At 38.9% G+C, this 19,844-nt stretch overlaps 1 protein-coding gene across 1 annotated transcript; it reads right to left on the bottom strand.

Moving 5' to 3' along the window:
- Positions 1 to 253: 253 nt before the first annotated feature.
- LOC130217776 (von Willebrand factor A domain-containing protein 7) lies at positions 254 to 14,697 on the bottom strand. The gene is made up of 6 exons (XM_056449973.1): positions 14,525 to 14,697; positions 5,264 to 5,536; positions 3,038 to 3,131; positions 2,510 to 2,632; positions 2,245 to 2,434; positions 254 to 405 (listed from the first exon to the last, which is right to left on the bottom strand). The coding sequence occupies exons 1-6, from the start codon at positions 14,681 to 14,683 to the stop codon at positions 294 to 296; spliced, it is 951 nt and encodes a 316-aa protein (XP_056305948.1). The 5' UTR covers positions 14,684 to 14,697; the 3' UTR covers positions 254 to 293.
- Positions 14,698 to 19,844: the final 5,147 nt, after the last annotated feature.

A 19,844-nucleotide genomic window follows, 5' to 3' on the forward strand; every position in this document is an offset into this window, starting at 1 on the left:
TTTACTATTAGCAAGAGAAGCTAACAAACAGCCGTCAGTATTGCCGAATTATAATTTGCGATTTGACTATCGCATGATGATTACACATGCTGTATTTTGCATAGCTTTGCATTGAACTGTGGCTCTGTGTAGGAAAACTCTGCTTCAGTAAACAGTTTTACCAGTTGCTTTGATTTCTTCCCTGACATCTACAAGTACTGGAAGCAGAATCACTCTCGATGCAACAAGCAAGCAGAATTTATTTGACAATATTGATATGAGCATGTACAGGACGTTTTCAGTGACAAGTGGCTTTATGCAACAGCGTTTTCAATTTTTTGCTCGCTTGCGTCTGAAACTCTTGATTTGGAGCTGAAGATAGAGAAGCGGCTTCCCTTCGGCTTGTCCTGATGAAGCCCCACCAGCCTGAGGAGAAGATTAAAACACTTTGAATGCAGTCAGTGCAGCCCTGACAGCACATTTTTGATGTTTGTCTTGTACACTTAAAAGAACGCTGGGTTAATTTAACTCAGTGTTGGATCAAATATGGACTATGTTTTTTTTTTTTTACTTTTTAACCCAGGGGTCACCAATCTCGGTCCTGGAGGGCTGGTGTCCCTGCAGGGTTTAGCTCCAACTTGCCTCAACACACCTGCCTGGATGTTTCAAGTATACCTAGTAGAACCTTGATTAGCTCGTTCAGGTGTGTTTGATTAGGGTTGGAGCTAAAACCTGCAGGATACCGGCCCTGCAGGAACAAGTTTGGTGACCACTGTTTGAACCCAATGGTTGGGTCTTTCCAACTTACTTTGACTTGTATTTCATTGCAGACAATACAACAAACATTATTTAATGTGTTCCTCGTGAACATTCTCAATTTTGGTTCTCACAACACATTTCAAAAAGAGTTGTGACAGGAGCAGTTTAAGGCAGTAATCGGGTAAACTGGTTTAATCATGATGTGATGTGAAGCAGGTGATGTCAACAGGTGATTTGTAATTTGGTACAAAAGTAGTATCCAAGAAAGGTCTAGTCCTTTAGAAGCAAAGATGGGCCGAGGATTGCCAGTTTGCCAACAAATACCTGAGAAAATGATTGAAATGTTTGAAAACAATGTTTCTCAGAGAAAGAGAGGAAGACATTTGGATATTTCACCTTCAACAGTGCAGGACATCGTTTAAAAGATTCAAGGAATCTGGAAGAATTTCAGAGAGTAAAGGACAAGAACAACTAATCTGAACAAACGTGATCTCTGATCTCTCAGGTGGAACTGCATCAAGAGTCCTCATTCATCTGTCATATCATCACATGGGCTCAGGACTACTTTGGCAAACCTTTGTCAAGTACCACAATACGTAGTTACATCCTCAAATGCCAGTGAAAACTGTACTGTGCAAAAAGGAAGCCCTATGTTAACAGTGTCCAGAAGGTCTGTCGACTTCTTTGGGCTCGGAGGGACCATCACACAGTGAAAACATGTACTGTGGTCAGATGAATCAATATTTCATGTACTGTTTGGGCGAAATGGACGTCATGTGCTCCAGACCAAAGAAGAAAAGCTTCATCCAGACTCTTACCATCAACAAGTCCAAAAGCCAGGATCTGTCATGGTATTGGGTTGTGTCAGTGCCCTTGGCAAAGGTAACTTGCACTTCTGGGATGGCATCATTGATGCTGAAAGGAGCACAATATGCTGCCTTCTTTTCCAGGGACACCCATTCATATTTCAACACGACACTGCTAAACCACAGATCCCGACAGTGGAGGAAGAGGATACAGGTACTTGACTGGCCTGCCTGCAGTCCCAACCTGTCTCCAGTAGAAAATGTGTGGCACATTTTGAAGTGGAAAATGCTACAATGAAGACCCCGTACTGTTGCCCACCTTAAGACTTGTTTGCAGGAAAAATGGGACACTTACACCTGAAACAGTTCATCACTTGGTGTCTTCAGTCCCTAAACATCTTTTAAGTGTTGTAAAAGGAATGGAAACATTACAGAGTGGGAAATGCTTTACTGTCTCAAATTTTTTTGAAACGTGTTACAAGAACCAAAATTGAAAAAACAAAGAATAAAAATGATGAGGAACACATTGAATAATGTTTCTTGTATTGTCTGCTATGAAATGCAAGTCAAAGTAAATTTAGAAATCACTACTTCATCATTTTATTTGTGTTTCCATTCTGTCCTAACGTTTTCTGATTGGGGGTTGCACTTTCACTGTCAGTAGATGTTGGTATATCGGTAGATATCATCAGATGTGTACCTGAAGTAGTTGGCATCATTATTACTCTTCCGGATTTTCTCCAGCAGCTGCACGGTGGCAGCGATGGCAACATCTGCCGCTTTATGATGCAGTAAACCATGACTGGCGTCACTGGCGTCTTTATTGATGCCGTTCCAGCTTTTCCTGAAGCCAGTTGTGAAGTCTAAAGTTCCTCCATGGCTGCACTTTCCTATTAGCAAACAACAGAGTTCAGTTTGTGGATTTGATTGCAGATTTTGAAAGTACCACAAAAAAGTTTCTTTACCAGGTTTTTTGGTTTTCCCGAAGTATCCTGACGTCAGAATCTTGTTTTGTAAAACGGTGTCCAGCAGTTTTGCCCCAGTGTTTGTATCAGGAACGGTATTATCACACGTGTCAGTGTTTTCATCTGGAGGAAAGACAAACTTATTTACTCATTAAAATGTTTTATATAAATTAGGGCTGCACGATACTGGAAATATCTGACATTGCAATATGTTGTTTTGCTGCCATATTTCGCGATATTAATATAATTGAATAGCTCTATTCGGAAAGATTTCATTAACTTGGATCGACTGTGATGACCAACTCTTTTTCTAGGCAGTGCATCTGCATAAAATATAATACAAGCATATATAAATGCGACTGAGATAAAATAACAGTGAAATAAACAGAGCTTTTGGTTTGGGGAGTCTAACAGAATTTGATAGAAATCGAACAATCAACGCAAAATGACATAGTCATCATTGTATAAACACACACACACACACACACACACACACACACACACACACACACACACACAAACAGTTACCTGCAGGGTTGGGAATGTTTTCCTCTAAGTTGATGAGGGCAGTGCAGGGCTCAGTGTATCCCAGCTCAATCCAGTTACTGTGACTGTAGAAATCCTGTCATTTATACACATACACACACACACACACACATGTTAGTTCAGAGCTAATGTTCAGATCGTGCATTTACACTTTAACTGAGATCTGTTGCTCACACTGACAGTGTTGGAGGAAACAATGCAGTACAAGTCATGTGAGATGTGCGTTTTATTTCTCTCCGAATTGACTGTTTGTAAGTCTACAATCTGAGATGAGGAAACTCCTCCCCACGAGTACATATCGAATCATATGCTCTAAAGTCTAGGGGTCGCTTAACCATCATTCCATACTTGAACATGGCGAGCGGCGGTGAGGCTAAGGTAACAGTACGAGAAAGCGCCGGTGTCTTTCAAATCTACGGTGTGGGGACATTTCTGTTACACTAGGTATGTCCAGACTCGGTCCAGGAGGGCTGGTGTCCTGCAAAGTTTAGTTCCAATCCCAATAAGAGACACCTGGGCTAGCTAATCAAGCTCTTACTAGACCAGGGATGGGCAAACTCGATCCTGGAGGGCCGGTGTCCCTGCATAGTTTTGCACCAACCCTAATCAAACACACCTGCTTGTAGCTTTCTAGTGATCTTAAAGACACTAATTAGGGTGTTCAGGTGTGTTTGATTAGTGTTGGAGCAAAACTCTGCAGAGACACCGGCCCTCGAGGATCGAGTTTGCCCATGCCTGTACTAGACAGTCTAGAAACATCCTTGCAGGTCTGTTGAAGCAAGTTGGAGCTTAAATCTGCAGGACACTTGCCCTCCAGGACCGAGTTTGGACACCCCTGGGTTACACGTATAGCCTACTCAAATGGAAAAGCTGCCAACATGACTGCACATTTGCGGCGCTATCACCCAGCAATATTACTGTCTGAAGGCAGGAGAGCAGAGAAGGTAATAAAATCCTCCAAAAAACAACAATCCCTTGCTGAATCCTTCCAGCAAACATACCCCAACTGGTTCTGAAAGACATATAAAAATAACAAAGGCAGTGTTAAGTTTAATTAAGATGGTTTGTTTATGTTTACTGAAGTACAAATAAATTTTATTTAAAATGATGGTCAATTTATGTTTATTAACTTCACATCACGCAGTTGCTGCAGATTTGTCGGCTGCACAGCCATGATGCCAATCTCCAGCTGTATCCCTTCTAGCAACACCTCAAAACCATTGGTTTAGCAATGTTTAAAACTGCGATTTAATGAAGTGGATAAGCCCCGCCTTTATGGAAGATAATATGCAAAACTGTTAGCCAATCAGAGCAGTGGGCGTTTACTTCTGAGTCTAATGAGCACAGAAAATAACTGAATCTTTGTAATATAAGTGTAATTCAGTGAACAGAATAATAATAATGCCTTACATTTATATAGCGCTTTTCTGGGCACTCAAAGCGCTTTACACATCTCCTCGTCCACCACCAGTGTGCAGCATCCACCTGGAAGATGCATTGGCAGCCAAATTGCACCAGACCGCCCACCACACACTAGCTGATTGGTGGAGAGGAGACAGAGTGATGAAGCCAATCATGTTATGGGGATTGTTCGGAGGCCATGATGGACAGAGGCCAGTGGGCAAATTTGGGTTAAACCCCTGCTCTTTTTCAAAGGACATCCTGGGATTTTTAATGACCACAGAGAGTCGGGGCCTCGGTTTAACGTCTCATCTGAAAGACGGCTCTAACAGAGCAGTTTAGAGTCCCCTTCACTATACTGGGGCATAAGGACCCACACAGGCCGCAGGTTAATTGCCAGAGCAGTTTAGAGTCCCCTTTACTATACTGGGGCATTAGGACCCACACAGAACGCAGGTTGAGCACCCCCGGCTGGCCTCACTAACACCACTTCCAGCAGCAGCCTAGCGTTCCCATGTGGTCTCCCATCCAGGTACTGGCCAGGCTCAGCCCTGCTTAGCGGGTGACCATGTGAGAGTTGCAGACCCCTGACCCCTGTGAATGTCATCTCACTTGCTCAAAAACAGATTCAGTACTATTAAATTATTAGTATTATTAAAAGCAAGCAAGTCTAGCCCAGATGAAAAATGTACCACATAAATATTATAACAGATTACGTGATAGAAGTAATTGAAGATTGTAACGTATTACGTTTAACAGCAACTCTTCCCACCACACTACACAAATATTTCCTTCAGTCAGACTCACCTGTAGAGTGTGCATGATCGCTCCGAGAGTCTGCCGTGCATCTTCAAACTTTTGCTGATTCAGCAGCTCTGTGATCTTCTCCATTCCCTTGATGATCAGGTTTTTCCCGTCCAGAAAGCTCTCGCCGTCGAAATGCATCATTGCGGTGAACGGATGCTTGAGGTCTGTGTTGACGTTGTGGGTGATGATCGTCTTTATACCCGCTTCAAAGTTGCTTTTAAAGGCGTCTTTTTTGCAGGCCATCGCGAGCGTCTTTGGGTTCAGTTGTTTTGGCTGCATAAAATACACACACAGAATGTCTAGTCAGTAAATATGTGATGACGTTTAAAGCCATTTCGCCACTAGAGGGCGTACATTCAAAACAAAAGCAGTGGTATGTGCTTGAGATATTCTTCAAGATACTAGCATTCAGCTTAAGGTGACATTTAAAGGGTAACTAGGTTAATTAGGGTAAAGTTATGGTAGATAGGGAAGTCATTGTATAACAGTGGTTTGTTCTGTAGGCAATCCAAAACTAATATTGCTTAAGGGGGCTAATAATATTGAGCTTAAAATGGCTTTAAAACAATTAAAATCTGCTTTTGTTCTAGTGTATAGATTATGGTAAAAAGCTAAAAACAAATCCAGTCCACAATTACTTTTTATATTGAAAATACGCCATTTTGTGTGTATTTTTCACCAAATCAGTGACATCATTTATGAATTTGGCTATTAAAGAGTTAAAATCCTGTCGTTTTTAAACAGTTCAATAGGTTTGATCAGGACTGAGGATGATTCTCAGCTCTCAGAACTACATGGAGTAAACAAAAACAAAGACTGTATTTACGCACCATCAAATGTGCTTATAATGGATGTCAATGGAGCAAAAACAGCTACCAACAGTCAGTGAGGGAGAAAAAAGTTAGTCAAAAACAACGCATCAAAGGTAATGGTGTTTCACATGTCCAAGACTGATAAAAAGTACAAATAAATCCAGTCCACAATTACTTTTTATATTGAAATACGCCATTTTATGTGATTTATTTATTTATTTTATTTTTCTTCACCAATTCAGTGACGTCATTTATGATTTTGGCAATTAAAGAGTTAAATCCTGTCATTTTCTAAACAATTTAGTAGTTTTGATCTAGACTGAGGTTAATTAACAGATTTATGTAAAATAAATGTTTGAAAAACACAAATCTAAATCTGCATCTCGGATCTCAGAACTACATGCAGTAAACAAAAACAAAGACTGTGTTTCTGCACATCAAATGTGCTCATAATGGAAGTCAAAGAGGCAATAACAGCCACCAACAGTCAATTAGGGAGAAAAACGATGAAAATTAATTAAAAACAATGCATCGAAGGTAATGGTGTTACTCATGTCCAAGACTTATAAAAAGTACAAATAAATCCAGTCCACGATTATTTTTTATATTGAAAATACGCCATTTTGTGTGTATTTTTCACCAAATCAGTGACATCATTTATGAATTTGGCTATTAAAGAGTTAAAATCCTGTCGTTTTTAAACAGTTCAATAGGTTTGATCAGGACTGAGGTTGATTCTCAGCTCTCAGAACTACATGGAGTAAACAAAAACAAAGACTGTGTATTTATGCACCATCAAATGTGCTTATAATGGATGTCAATGGAGCAAAAACAGCCACCAACAGTCAGTGAGGGAGAAAAAAAGTTAGTCAAAAACAACGCATCAAAGGTAATGGTGTTTCACATGTCCAAGACTGATAAAAAGTACAAATAAATCCAGTCCACAATTACTTTTTATATTGAAATACGCCATTTTGTGTGATTTTTATTTATTTATTTATTTATTTTCACCATTTCAGTGACATCATTTATGAATTTGGCAATTAAAGACTTAAATCCTGTCATTTTCTAAACAATTTAGTAGTTTTGATCTAGACTGAGGTTAATTAACATCTCAGAACTACATGCAGTAAACAAAAACAAAGACTGTGTATTTCTGCACATCAAATGTGCTCATAATGGAAGTCAAAGGGGCAAAAAAAGCCACCAACAGTCAATTAGGGAGAGAAATGATGACAATTAATTAAAAACAATGCATCAAAGGTAATGGTGTTTCTCATGTCCAAGACTGTAATAAAAGGAAAATAAATCCAGTCCACGATTACTTTTTATATTGAAATACGCCATTTTGTGTGATTAATTTATTTATTTTATTTTTCTTCACCAATTCAGTGACATCATATATGAATTTGGCAATTAAAGAGTTAAATCCTGTCATTTTCTAAACGATTTAGTAGTTTTGATCAAGACTGAAGTTAATTAACATCTCAGAACTACATGCAGTAAACAAAAACAAAGACTGTATTTCTGCACATCAAATGTGCTCATAATGGAAGTCAAAGGGGCAAAACAGCCACCAACAGTCAATTAGGGTGAAAAACAATGAAAATTAATTAAAAACAATGCATCAAAGGTAATGGTGTTACTCATGTCCAAGACTGTAATAAAAGGAAAATAAATCCAGTCCACGATTACTTTTTATATTGAAAATACGCCATTTTGTGTGTGTTTTTCACCAAATCAGTGACATCGTTTATGAATTTGGTAATTAAGGAGTTAAAATCCTGTCGTTTTCTGAGCAATTTAATAGTTTTGATCAGGACTGAGGTTGATTAACAGATGGAAAAAATGAAAAACAAAATCTAAATATGCATCTCCGCTCTCAGAACGTGCAGTAAATAAACAAAGACTGTGTATTTATGCACCATCAAATGTGCTTATAATGGAAGTCAAATTGGGAAAAACAGCCAACTGTAAAGTAGGGAGAGAAAAATGAAAATCATTCAAAAACAATGCATCAAAAGCAATGTTGCTTCACATGTCCAAGACTGTGACAACAAGGTCAAATAAAAATCCAGTCCACAATTACTTTTCATATTGAGAATACATCATTATGTGTGTGTGTGCGTGTGCGCGTGTGTGTGTGTGTGTGTGTGTGTGTGAGTTTCGCCAAATCAATGAATTTGGCAATTCAAGAGTTAAATCCTGCCGTTTTTAAACAGTTTAGTAGTTTTGGTCAGGACTGAGGTTAATTAACAGTTTTATAATAATATTAATCTGATGCATTTTGACAGCAGTTTAACTCAGTGGATGTTTTCATCCCGAACATAACAAAAGGGGTAGTACATGCCCAGCGTGTTGAGTTCTTTAAAAACTTCAAAGCATTTTCTCAAATCATTCTGCTAGCTGAAACAGAGAAAGTTATGGCCAAATTAAGACTCAAAATCATCCCTGAGTGAATGAAAACATCCCCAATATAAGGGTTAAAAAACACACACACGTACACATTGTGCCTTTAAATTAGTCCACTACGTTGTTCAAACCTGTCCATTTATTGATAAATTTTACAGGTTGTTTTTTTTTTCCTCAAGACGAAAATCTGTCTGATCTACTACTGAAAACCATCCCAAATTTTAAAATGTAATCATTATTATTTGCCATCATGTTTCTCCAAAACCAGTATGAGTTTTCTTTTGTGTTCGCACAAAATATTATTGATAATAATCATGCTGAAGGCAGCAGTTTACCTCTATTGTTAAAAGGGAAAATAATGGAAGTTCAATCAACATTCTTCAAAATATCTTCTTTTTTTATTCAAAACTCAAACAGTTTCTGAACAACTTTATGGTGAGTAAATGATGAGAGAACGACACAATTAGCCCTTTTATTTGACTTTATTAGTCTTATTTCTTTTATTTTGGCTAGAATAAAAGCAGTTCTTCATTTTTTTGCAACCCAGGCTCATTCTGAAAACGTAGTCCCGAGGACGTTTCTGGAGACCGCGAATTATGTAGCCGGAGGTACGTATGGATGCATTTAGTTTTTTAAGCGAATGCTACAGTGCGGTGTGACGCCGTTCCTTTTAGCGCTCGCCGGCTGACCGCTTACCTTCGTGTGGAGGGCTTTCCCGCCGCGACCAGTTTGTCCGGTTAGCTCATCCTGTGCGTCGGCGGACTCGAGACGCAGAGAGGAGCTGAATGTGAGCTTTATGTGAAGCTGCTTTGACACAATCTACATTGTATAAGCGCTATACAAATAAAGGTGAATTGAATTGAATTGAAATTGACCATGACGACGACGAGCAGGTTCGTGTCCGGGAAGAGCGGGTCCAAAAATCAGGTAAGACTAAAACAGAATCCAAGAAATAAAGAGAAGAGGTTCATAACAGGGTGAGAGTGTGGTAAAATCCGAAAACGTGCAAAAAAAAAAAAATTGGACGAGGGCTTTTCTTTTTCTGGACGGCTTTTGTAAATCGTTGGTTGGGTTTAGGGCGGACGGGTCAATCGGTAAAATTGGTTTGGTTCAGGGAAGGAGGAGGGTGGGTCGGCTGGCCGATTGGCCGGTCGCCCAGTCAATCATTCAGCCAGTCGGACAGACAGACGTTCGTTTGACAACGGCCTCTGGTGGGTTTACACGAGAACAGCGCAGGCGCGAATGGCACTCGCGGGAGACGTCTGAGAAGCCAAAAAGCGCACACAGCGGCCTCTCGTGGATTCGCGAAAACCAAAGACTGCAAAAATACGTACCTCCCGGGACGTATTTCGCGGTCTCCAGAAACGTCCTCCGGACTACGTATCCAGAATGAGCCTGGGTTGTTTTTTTGTGAACCATTTTAAGGTCAATATTATTAGCCCCCTTTTTTATTTATCCTTTATTTTACCAGGAATTTTCCATTGAGATATGAATCTCTTCTACCAGGGGTCCTGGCCAAAATGGCAGATACATAAATAGACATGCATAAAATATCACAAATTAACACACAACATTCACATGATTTTTCCAGCTAGGACTTAGGTAAGACCCTTAACCTATATTAGTTTGGGATAGTCTACAGAACAAACCACTGTTATACAATGACCTGCCTAATTACCCTAACTTTACCCTAATTAACCTAGTTAAGCCTTTAAATGTGACTTTAAGCTGAATACTAATATCTTGAAGAATATCTAGTCTAATATTATTTACTGTCATCATGAAGATAAAATAAATCAGTGATTAGAGATGAGTTATTAAAACTATTATGATTAGAAATGTGTTCATAGAATTCACTTGTGAAATTCATTCCTCATTCATTCCTTTTCCTTTGGCTTAGTCCCTTTTCTATCATGGGTTATATGTCAACGATATGAGCATTTGTATAGATAATCGCTCCATGCGTTGCTAAGAGGACTATCTGAGAACGATATGCAGACTTCATCGTTTTGTCAAGTCATTTTCATTCATTCATTCAATCATTTTCCTTCGGCTTAGTCCCTTATTTACCAGGCGTCGCCACAGCGGAATGAACTATTCCAGCATATGTTTTATGCAGTGGATGCCCTTCCAGCTGCAACCCAGTACTGGGAAACACTTGGGAAATGTTTGAAAAATAATGATAAGTTCACAGAAGGCTGAATAATTTTGTCTTGTGCTGCACAGTTCATTTGTTTAATAATAAAACTCTGGATGGGTCAACATTATTGATAACTTTTATGCCAAAAAAGATTCCAATATTAGGTAAAGATCATGTTTCATGAAGACATTTTGTAAGTTTGCATCCATAAATATATTAATATGTATTTTGGTCCCACTTTATATCAAGTGTCGCTTATATCTGTGAACTTACATGGTAACTAGATGTATAAGTAGTATGTAACTACAGTGTATGCACACACTGGTACATAGTATTTATTTGTGTAATACTGGTGTAACTACACACATGTAACTACACACTTAATAGTATGTGTAAGTTCAAGTGTGTAACAGGACATTGCAGAAGAGCGATGTGCATTGCAGGACATTGTTAAATCAATTTGTGTCATTTCTCAGCACTACTGGTATTTAGACGTTGTGTTTTGCAGGTAGAGAATGCAAACTGCTGGCCACAAGTAATCCACCAGGCAGATACTGAAGATACTGAGTAATCCACCAGGCAGATACTGAAGATACTGAGGGTTCAATTGTTATACAAGTCTCTGAGAGTGGCCCAATAATTTTGACACATCCGTTAAAAACTACAGTGCTTCCGGCTGCTATCACTTCAGGCATGTCTCCTTTTACTTTCACGTGGCCCAAGACAGAAACTCCTTGATGAAACTCCTTGAAATTGGTAACACAATCTTTATTAAACTACACTTTTAATGTGAATTACTGATGTGATTCTACAATTTACCTTAAAACAACATATACACGTAAGGCATTTGTTTATTTCAATATATACCTATAGTTTTTTGGCTGAAGTTTGCTGTTGTTAAACAGTTGCACAATGGCTTAGGTTTAATATATTACACAGTAATCTGTGACCATTTTACACTTTATATTAAGTGGACAGTTGCTCAGGATTTACCCTGTAATTACACTAGTATCACAGAGTAAAACCTTCTAATGCAGCGTTAATTCTGCCATTCTTATTCTAATACAGCGTTCAGAAGTACATGATGTGCAAACAGGAGTGGAAGTGGGAAAACACCTGCAAGTACATGGTGGTTGTTACACAATGCACAGATGTTTACTTTTTTAGTGTTGTTACCAATGTCCTGTTACACATTTGAACTTAGACAAATTATTCAGTGTGTTGTTACATGTGTGTACACTCTCAGATATAAAGGTACAGGAGCTGTCACTGGGGCAGTACCTTTTCAAAAGGTACATATTTGTACCTGAAGGGTCCATAATGGTACCTCAAAGGTACTTTTTAGGTACATTTGGGTACTAATATGCACCTTTTAGGTACCACTGTGGACTATTTGGGTGCTAATATGCACCTTTCAGGTACCACTGTGGACTATTTGGGTACTAATATGCACGTTTTAGGTACCACTGTGGACTATTTGGGTACTAATATGCACCTTTCAGGTACCACTGTGGACTATTTGGGTACTAATATGCACCTTTCAGGTACCACTGTGGACTATTTGGGTACTAATATGCACCTTTCAGGTACCACTGTGGACTATTTGGGTACTAATATGCACCTTTCAGGTACCACTGTGGACTATTTGGGTACTAATATGCACCTTTTAGGTACCACTGTGGACTATTTGGGTACTAATATGCACCTTTTAGGTACCACTGTGGACTATTTGGGTACTAATATGCACCTTTTAGGTACCACTGTGGACTATTTGGGTACTAATATTCACCTTTTAGGTACCACTGTGGACTATTTGGGTACTAATATGCACCTTTTAGGTACCACTGTGGACTATTTGGGTACTAATATGCACCTTTTAGGTACCACTGGGGACTATTTGGGTACTAATATGCACCTTTTAGGTACCACTGCAGACTATTTGGGTACTAATATGCACCTTTTAGGTACCACTGTGGACTATTTGGGTACTAATATGCACCTTTTAGGTACCACTGCAGACTATTTGGGTACTAATATGCACCTTTTAGGTACCACTGCAGACTATTTGGGTACTAATATGCACCTTTTAGGTACCACTGTGGACTATTTGGGTATTAATATGCACCTTTTAGGTACCACTGCAGACTATTTGGGTACTAATATGCACCTTTTAGGTACCACTGCAGACTATTTGGGTACTAATATGCACCTTTTAGGTACCACTGTGGACTATTTGGGTACTAATATGCACCTTTTAGGTACCACTGGGGACTATTTGGGTACTAATATGCACCTTTTAGGTACCACTGCAGACTATTTGGGTACTAATATGCACCTTTTAGGTACCACTGTGGACTATTTGGGTACTAATATGCACCTTTTAGGTACCACTGCGGACTATTTGGGTACTAATATGCACCTTTTAGGTACCACTGTGGACTATTTGGGTACTAATATGCACCTTTTAGGTACCACTGCAGACTATTTGGGTACTAATATGCACCTTTTAGGTACCACTGCAGACTATTTGGGTACTAATATGCACCTTTTAGGTACCACTGCAGACTATTTGGGTACTAATATGTATCTTTTAAAAAGGTACTGCCCCAGTGACAGCTCCTGTACCTTTATATCTGAGAGTGTAGTTACACCAGTATTACGCAAGTAAATACTATGTACCAGTGTGTACATACATGGTGTGTAAGTAGTATGTAACTACAGTGTAAGTTCACAGGTATAAGCGACACTTAATATAAAGTGGGACCTGTATTTTTGATTAGTAATATGCATTGCTGCAAACTTTGCTTTAATTTTCAGATTCGCAATTTGAGCCAAATATTGTCCAATTCTAACAAATCAAACATTACCGAAAAGCTTATTCATGCAACTTTCTGGTGTAGTGTATTAATCTCATTTTCTAATTTATATATATATATACAGTTGAAGTCAGAATTATTAATATTTATTTTAATATTTCCCAAATGATGTTCATCAGAGCAAGGAAATTTTCACAGTATGTCTGATAATATTTTTTCTTCTGGAAAAAGTCTTATTTGTTTTATTTCGGCTAGAATAAAAGCAGTTTTATATTTTTTATGAATCATTTTATGATAAATATTATTAGCCCCTTTAAACTATATTTTTTCCAATAGTCTACAGAACAAACCATCTTCATACAATAACTTGCCTAATTACCCTAACTTTACCCTAATTAACCTAGTTGAGCCTTTAAATGTCACTTTAAGCTGTATAGAAGTGTCTTGAAGAATATCTAGTCTAATATTATTTACTGTCATCATGACAAAGAGAAAATAAATCAGTTATTAGAGATGAGTTATTAACACTATTATGATTAGAAATGTGTTAAAGAAATCTCTCCGTTAAACAGAAATTATGAAAACAATAAGCGGGTTTGTTTATTTGCATAAACTGCAGCACATTTTCAGTTATTTTACAGACTTATTTCTGTGGATATTGTTCCTCATACCTTATATTATTATTTTAAAATGTTTAAATGTTAGTAAAGGTAAGAGTTCGATCCTTTTTTGCTCTGATGAGAAAGTTGATCTATAAGCCAGATCTAAAATAGCATTTTAATGTTGTTGATAAACCCTACTGAGGTGCGTTATCAGTCAGCTTTGATGAAATATTGGCATAAGTGTCTTTTTTGGTGTATATTGAGTGGTTTGCATTGTTTTGTCTGTCTTTTGTACCAGCGTCTGGAATAAAGATATTATTTAAAACGACTAAAATGTCAAGAAAAGTGACTTTGTTAAACTAGAGTTGAATTTTCAACATCAAAAAGGAAGAGATCAACATCCCATAATGCAATTCACATCCAGAAACAAACAGAAAACCCAGAACATGTTCATTGTCAGATATTTTTTACATGCTCACCGTTACGAAGTTTCCGTCGGCGCTCTTGCAGATGTTGGCGGTGGCGCGCAGGATGGCTATGCTTGTGATGTCCTGATGGTTTTTAGAGTTTGGTTTTTCCTTGATGTGGAAGGTTTGAGCCTCGATGAGGAGGGCCAGCAGGAGAAACACTCGGCTCATTCTCAGACGATTGTCAAGATCTGCAAGCTTGACTTTCTCCTGCAGCGTGCCTGATCATTTATACAGCATCGTTTACTGATATGAAGAACGTTTGCAACGTCACCTTAAGATATGAGCATTTGAATAGATATGGCTCCATGAGCTGCTGTGAAGACTATCTGAGGACGATACGCAGACTTCATCACTTTATCAAGTCATTTTCATTCATTCATTCATTTTCCTTGAGCTTAGTCCATTATTTATTAGGGGTCGCCACAGCGGAATGAACTGCCAACTGTTCTAGATTATGTTTTACGCAGTGGATGCCCTTCCAGCTGCAACCCAGAACTAGAAAACACCCATACACACTCACATGCACACACACTCATACACTAGGGCCAATTTATTGAATTTCCATATAGTGCATGTGTTTAGATTGTGGGGGAAACCGGAGCACCCGGAGGAAACCCACGCCAACAAAGGGAGAACATGCACACAGAAATGCCAACTGACCCAGCCAGGACTCGAACCAATGACCTTCTTGCTGTGAGGCCACAGTGCCAACCACTGAGCCACCGTGTCACCCCTCAAGTCATTTTATCAAGTCATTTTCATCATTAAGTATCTGTTTTGGTGACTCTGTAGTCGCCGTGGTGATAGCGGTGTTTAGTAAGTAATCTGTTTTGGCGACTCTGTAGTCGCCGTGGTGACAGCGGTGTTTAGTAAGTAATCTGTTTTGGCGACTCTGCAGTCACCGTGGTGACAGCGGTGTTTAGTAAGTAATCTGTTTTGGCGACTCTGCAGTCGCCGTGGTGACAGCGCTGTTTAGTAAGTAATCTGTTTTGGCGACTCTGTAGTCGCCGTGGTGACAGCGGTGTTTAGTAAGCAATCTGTTTTGGTGACTCTGCAGTCGCCGTGGTGACAGCGGTGTTTAGTAAGTAATCTGTTTTGGCGACTCTGTAGTCGCTGTGGTGACAGCGGTGTTTAGTAAGCAATCTGTTTTGGTGACTCTGCAGTCACCGTGGTGACAGCACTGTTCAGTAATTAATCTGTATTAGCGATTCTGCAGTCGCCATGGTGACAGCACTGTTCAGTAATTAATCTGTATTGGCGATTCTGCAGTCGCCATGGTGACAGCACTGTTCAGTAATTAATCTGTATTGGCGATTCTGCAGTCACCGTGGTGACAGCAGTGTTTAGTAATAATCTGTTTTGGTGACTCTGTAGTCGCCGTGGTGACAGCGGTGTTTAGTAAGCAATCTGTTTTGGCTACTCTACAGTCGCCGTGGTGACCGCAGTGTTTAGTAAGTAATCTGTTTTGGTGATTCTGCAGTCGCCGTGGTGACAGCGCTGTTTAGTAATTAATCTGTTTTCCCAATTCTGCAGTCACCGTGGTGACAGCACTGTTCAGTAATTAATCTGTATTGGCGATTCTGCAGTCGCCGTGGTGACAGCACTGTTCAGTAATTAATCTGTATTGGCAATTCTGCAGTCGCCGTGGTGACAGCGGTGTTTAGTAATTAATCTGTTTTGCCGATTCTGCCGTCGCCATGGTGACAGCACTGTTCAGTAATTAATCTGTTTTGCCGCTTCTGCAGTTGCCGTGGTGACAGCGGTGTTTAGTAATTAATCTGTTTTGCCGCTTCTGCAGTCGCCGTGGTGACAGCGGTGTTTAGTAATTAATCTGTTTTGCCGATTCTGCAGTCGCCGTGGTGACAGTGGTGTTTAGTAATTAATCTGTATTGGCGATTCTGCAGTCGCCGTGGTGACGGCACTGTTCAGTAATTAATCTGTATTGGCAATTCTGCAGTCGCCGTGGTGACAGCGGTGTTTAGTAATTAATCTGTTTTGCCAATTCTGCCGTCGCCATGGTGACAGCACTGTTCAGTAATTAATCTGTTTTGCCGATTCTGCAGTCGCCGTGGTGACAGCGGTGTTTAGTAATTAATCTGTTTTGCCGCTTCTGCAGTCGCCATGGTGACAGCGGTGTTTAGTAATTAATCTGTTTTGCCGATTCTGCAGTCGCCGTGGTGACAGTGGTGTTTAGTAATTAATCTGTTTTGCCGATTCTGCAGTCGCCATGGTGACAGCACTGTTCACTAATTAATCTGTATTGGTGATTCTGCAGTCGCCGTGGTGACAGCGGAGCAAACCAAAGAAATTTTCACAGCATGTCTGATTATGTTTTTTCTTCTGGAGAAAGTCCTATTTGGTTTATGTCAGCTAGAATAAAAGCAGTTTTTAATTTTTTAAAACCCATTTTAGGAACAATATTATTAGCCCCTTAATAGTTTTTATTAACATTATTTATATAATAGTTTTAATAACTAATTTCTAACAACTGATTTATTTTGTCTTTGCCATGATTCATGTATTCATTCATTTTCTTTTCGGCTTAGTCTCTTCTGGGGTCGCCACAGCGGAATGAACCTCCAAATTATCCAGCATATGTTTTAGGCAGAGGGAATCACTGGGAAACATCCACACACACTCATTCACACTCGTACACTACGGACAATTTTAGCTTACCCAATTCACCTACGCCACATGTCTTAGGACTGTTGGGGAAACCGGAGCACCCGGAGGAAACCTCAAATGGAGCGAGTGACATCACTGTGAGGGGTAGAGTTAGGAGTGGGGTTAGGTGAGCCCATTAAAAAGCATCAGATGCAGCTCAGATTGCACTTCTTCGATTCTGCAGCCAGACCCCTCTCAGATATTTTACTAGAATTCAGCTTAAAGTGACATTTAAAGGCTTAACTAGGGTAATTAGGGTAAAGTTAGGGTAATTAGGCAGGTCATTGTATAACAGTGGTTTGTTCTGTAGGCTATCCCAAACAAATATAGCTTAAGGGGGCTAATAATATTGACCCTAAAATGGCTTTTAAAAAATAAAATCTGCTTTTATTCTAGCCGAAATAAAACAAATAAGACTTTCTCCAGAAGAAAAAATATTATAGGAAATACTGTGAGAAATTCCTGAAACTGTTAAACATCATTTGGGAAATATTTGAAAAACACAGCAGGGCGAATAACTCTGAGGTCAACTGTATATTGCATAATACATGTTACTATAGTGTGGTACAAGAAACACTGTAGTATTTCCTATTAATTAGTATTTTTTAATGTCTTCTCAAAAACACAAAGGAAGCTTTTGAGTATTAATTCATCACTGTCGTGACCTCTATCAGCCTCATTTTACTTTCTAACATATTCTGTTAATTGCGTTGTTTGAATAACAAATTAGCTTGGATTACACACACCTCAGCCAATGAGCTCTCTGGGTTTTGCATGTGTGCGTGTGAATGATAAGCGCTGTCGTGTGTACGCAGGTAAACGTCTTGGCATGGCCTTGTAGAGCTTTTATCTGACCAGAGAATTTGGATACTTTTTAAATACGATTTGCATGATCCCAGCATCAAAGTCCACGCAATAAAACAAAGTAAAGTTGTAACAACTTAATATTTGAGATCTATAACGCAATACTGAATTCAGTAATGAAAAATTCATCATTTTCAAAGTATGAAATCACAATCATTAAGCACTTTATACATGTGTGTTTAAGGCTAGAATACAGCTGTATTTATAAACTGCTTAATGTAGAGTTAATGCTTAACAAGTAATCAAGTAACTATTTGCTAATGCTTAATAAATGATTTATAATAGGTAGTTATGAAGTGTTACCAATTTTTCTATATACCCCATATAGTTATTCGCAATTGTTTTTAGAAGAGAATCAGAAAATCTAGTAAAATTACTTTATCTACATACTCTATAAATGCTGGGTTGTCATAACTCAACGTTGGGTCAAATACTACACTCAAAACGCTGTTTGATAACTACTAAAATGAGCTGAAACAACACAATTATTGAGGTTTGTTTTTTTTTTGGGGGGGGGGGGGGGGGTACTTAAATGTTTCATGTTCGATCCACTTAAATTTGTAAAAAATAATGACTTATTAATGTTTTCCCGACACAAATCAATTGGGTAGAGCCCGGCATATTTTACAACTTGAGCAAACCCAACTTTGGGTTATTTCAATCAGAAGTCGCCACAGCAGAATGAACCGCCGACTATTCCAGCATACACCACGGCCAATTTAGTTCATCAATTCCCCTATAGCGCATGGATTTGGACTGTGAGGGAACCCGGAGCACCCGGAGGAAACCCACACCAACACTGGGAGAACATGCTAACTCCACACAGAAATGCCAACTGACCCTGCCGGGACTCGAACCAGTGACCTTCCTGCTGTGAGGCCACAGTGCTAACCGCTGAGCCACCTAATATGAAATATATTTGTTCAGAAGCATACAAATCAGTCTCGACTGGGTGCTCAGAGAAATAAAAGTGCTGAATTATATGACTATGACAAGGCACAGCACCAAAAGCTCTTTAAAAGGCTATCATTAACTTGTGCGTAATATGACCACAACCATGCTATGGTTAAAAGTCCAACCATAGTTTTGCCATGGTATTTGTAGTAAAAGTGTGGTTATACAAAATGAATACTGCATAATAACCATCATATTTTATATACAGTTAAGGGGAACGTTATTCGCCCTCCCGTGCAATATTTATAGTTTGTCAAATATTTCCCAAATGATGTTGAACAGATTCAGGAAATTTCTCACAGTATTTCCTATAATATTTGTTCTTCTGGAGAAAGTCTTATTTGTTTTATTTTGGCTAGAATAAAAGCAGCTTTAAATCCATTTTAAGGTCAATATTATTAGCCCCCTTAAGCAATATTTGTTTGGGATTGTCTCCAGAACAAACCACTGTTATACAATTACTTGCCTAATTACCCTAACTTTACCCTAATTACCCTAGTTAATCCTTTAAATGTCACTTTAAGCTGTATAGAAGTGTCTTGAAGAATATCTAGTCTAATATTATGTGCTGTCATCATGACAGAGAGAAAATAAATCAGTTATTAGAGATGAGTTATTAAACTATTATGATTAGAAATGTGTTGAGAAAAATATAAAAGAATGAAAATGTAATTATTAAGTCTGACTTCAGCTGTACGTTTTATTATTATCAGATTATTTCCGTAACGTAGTGATATTCAAATGTTCATATCTGGTCGTAACTGCAAATTTTCTCGATATCAATTTAAATGACGGTGTTTAAATTAAGCAGCGCGGTGAAGCCTTTCTCAGATTGACGGAGGGGTTT

Source organism: Danio aesculapii, chromosome 3 (genome assembly GCF_903798145.1).
Source record: "Danio aesculapii chromosome 3, fDanAes4.1, whole genome shotgun sequence".
Lineage (NCBI taxonomy): Eukaryota > Metazoa > Chordata > Actinopteri > Cypriniformes > Danionidae > Danio > Danio aesculapii.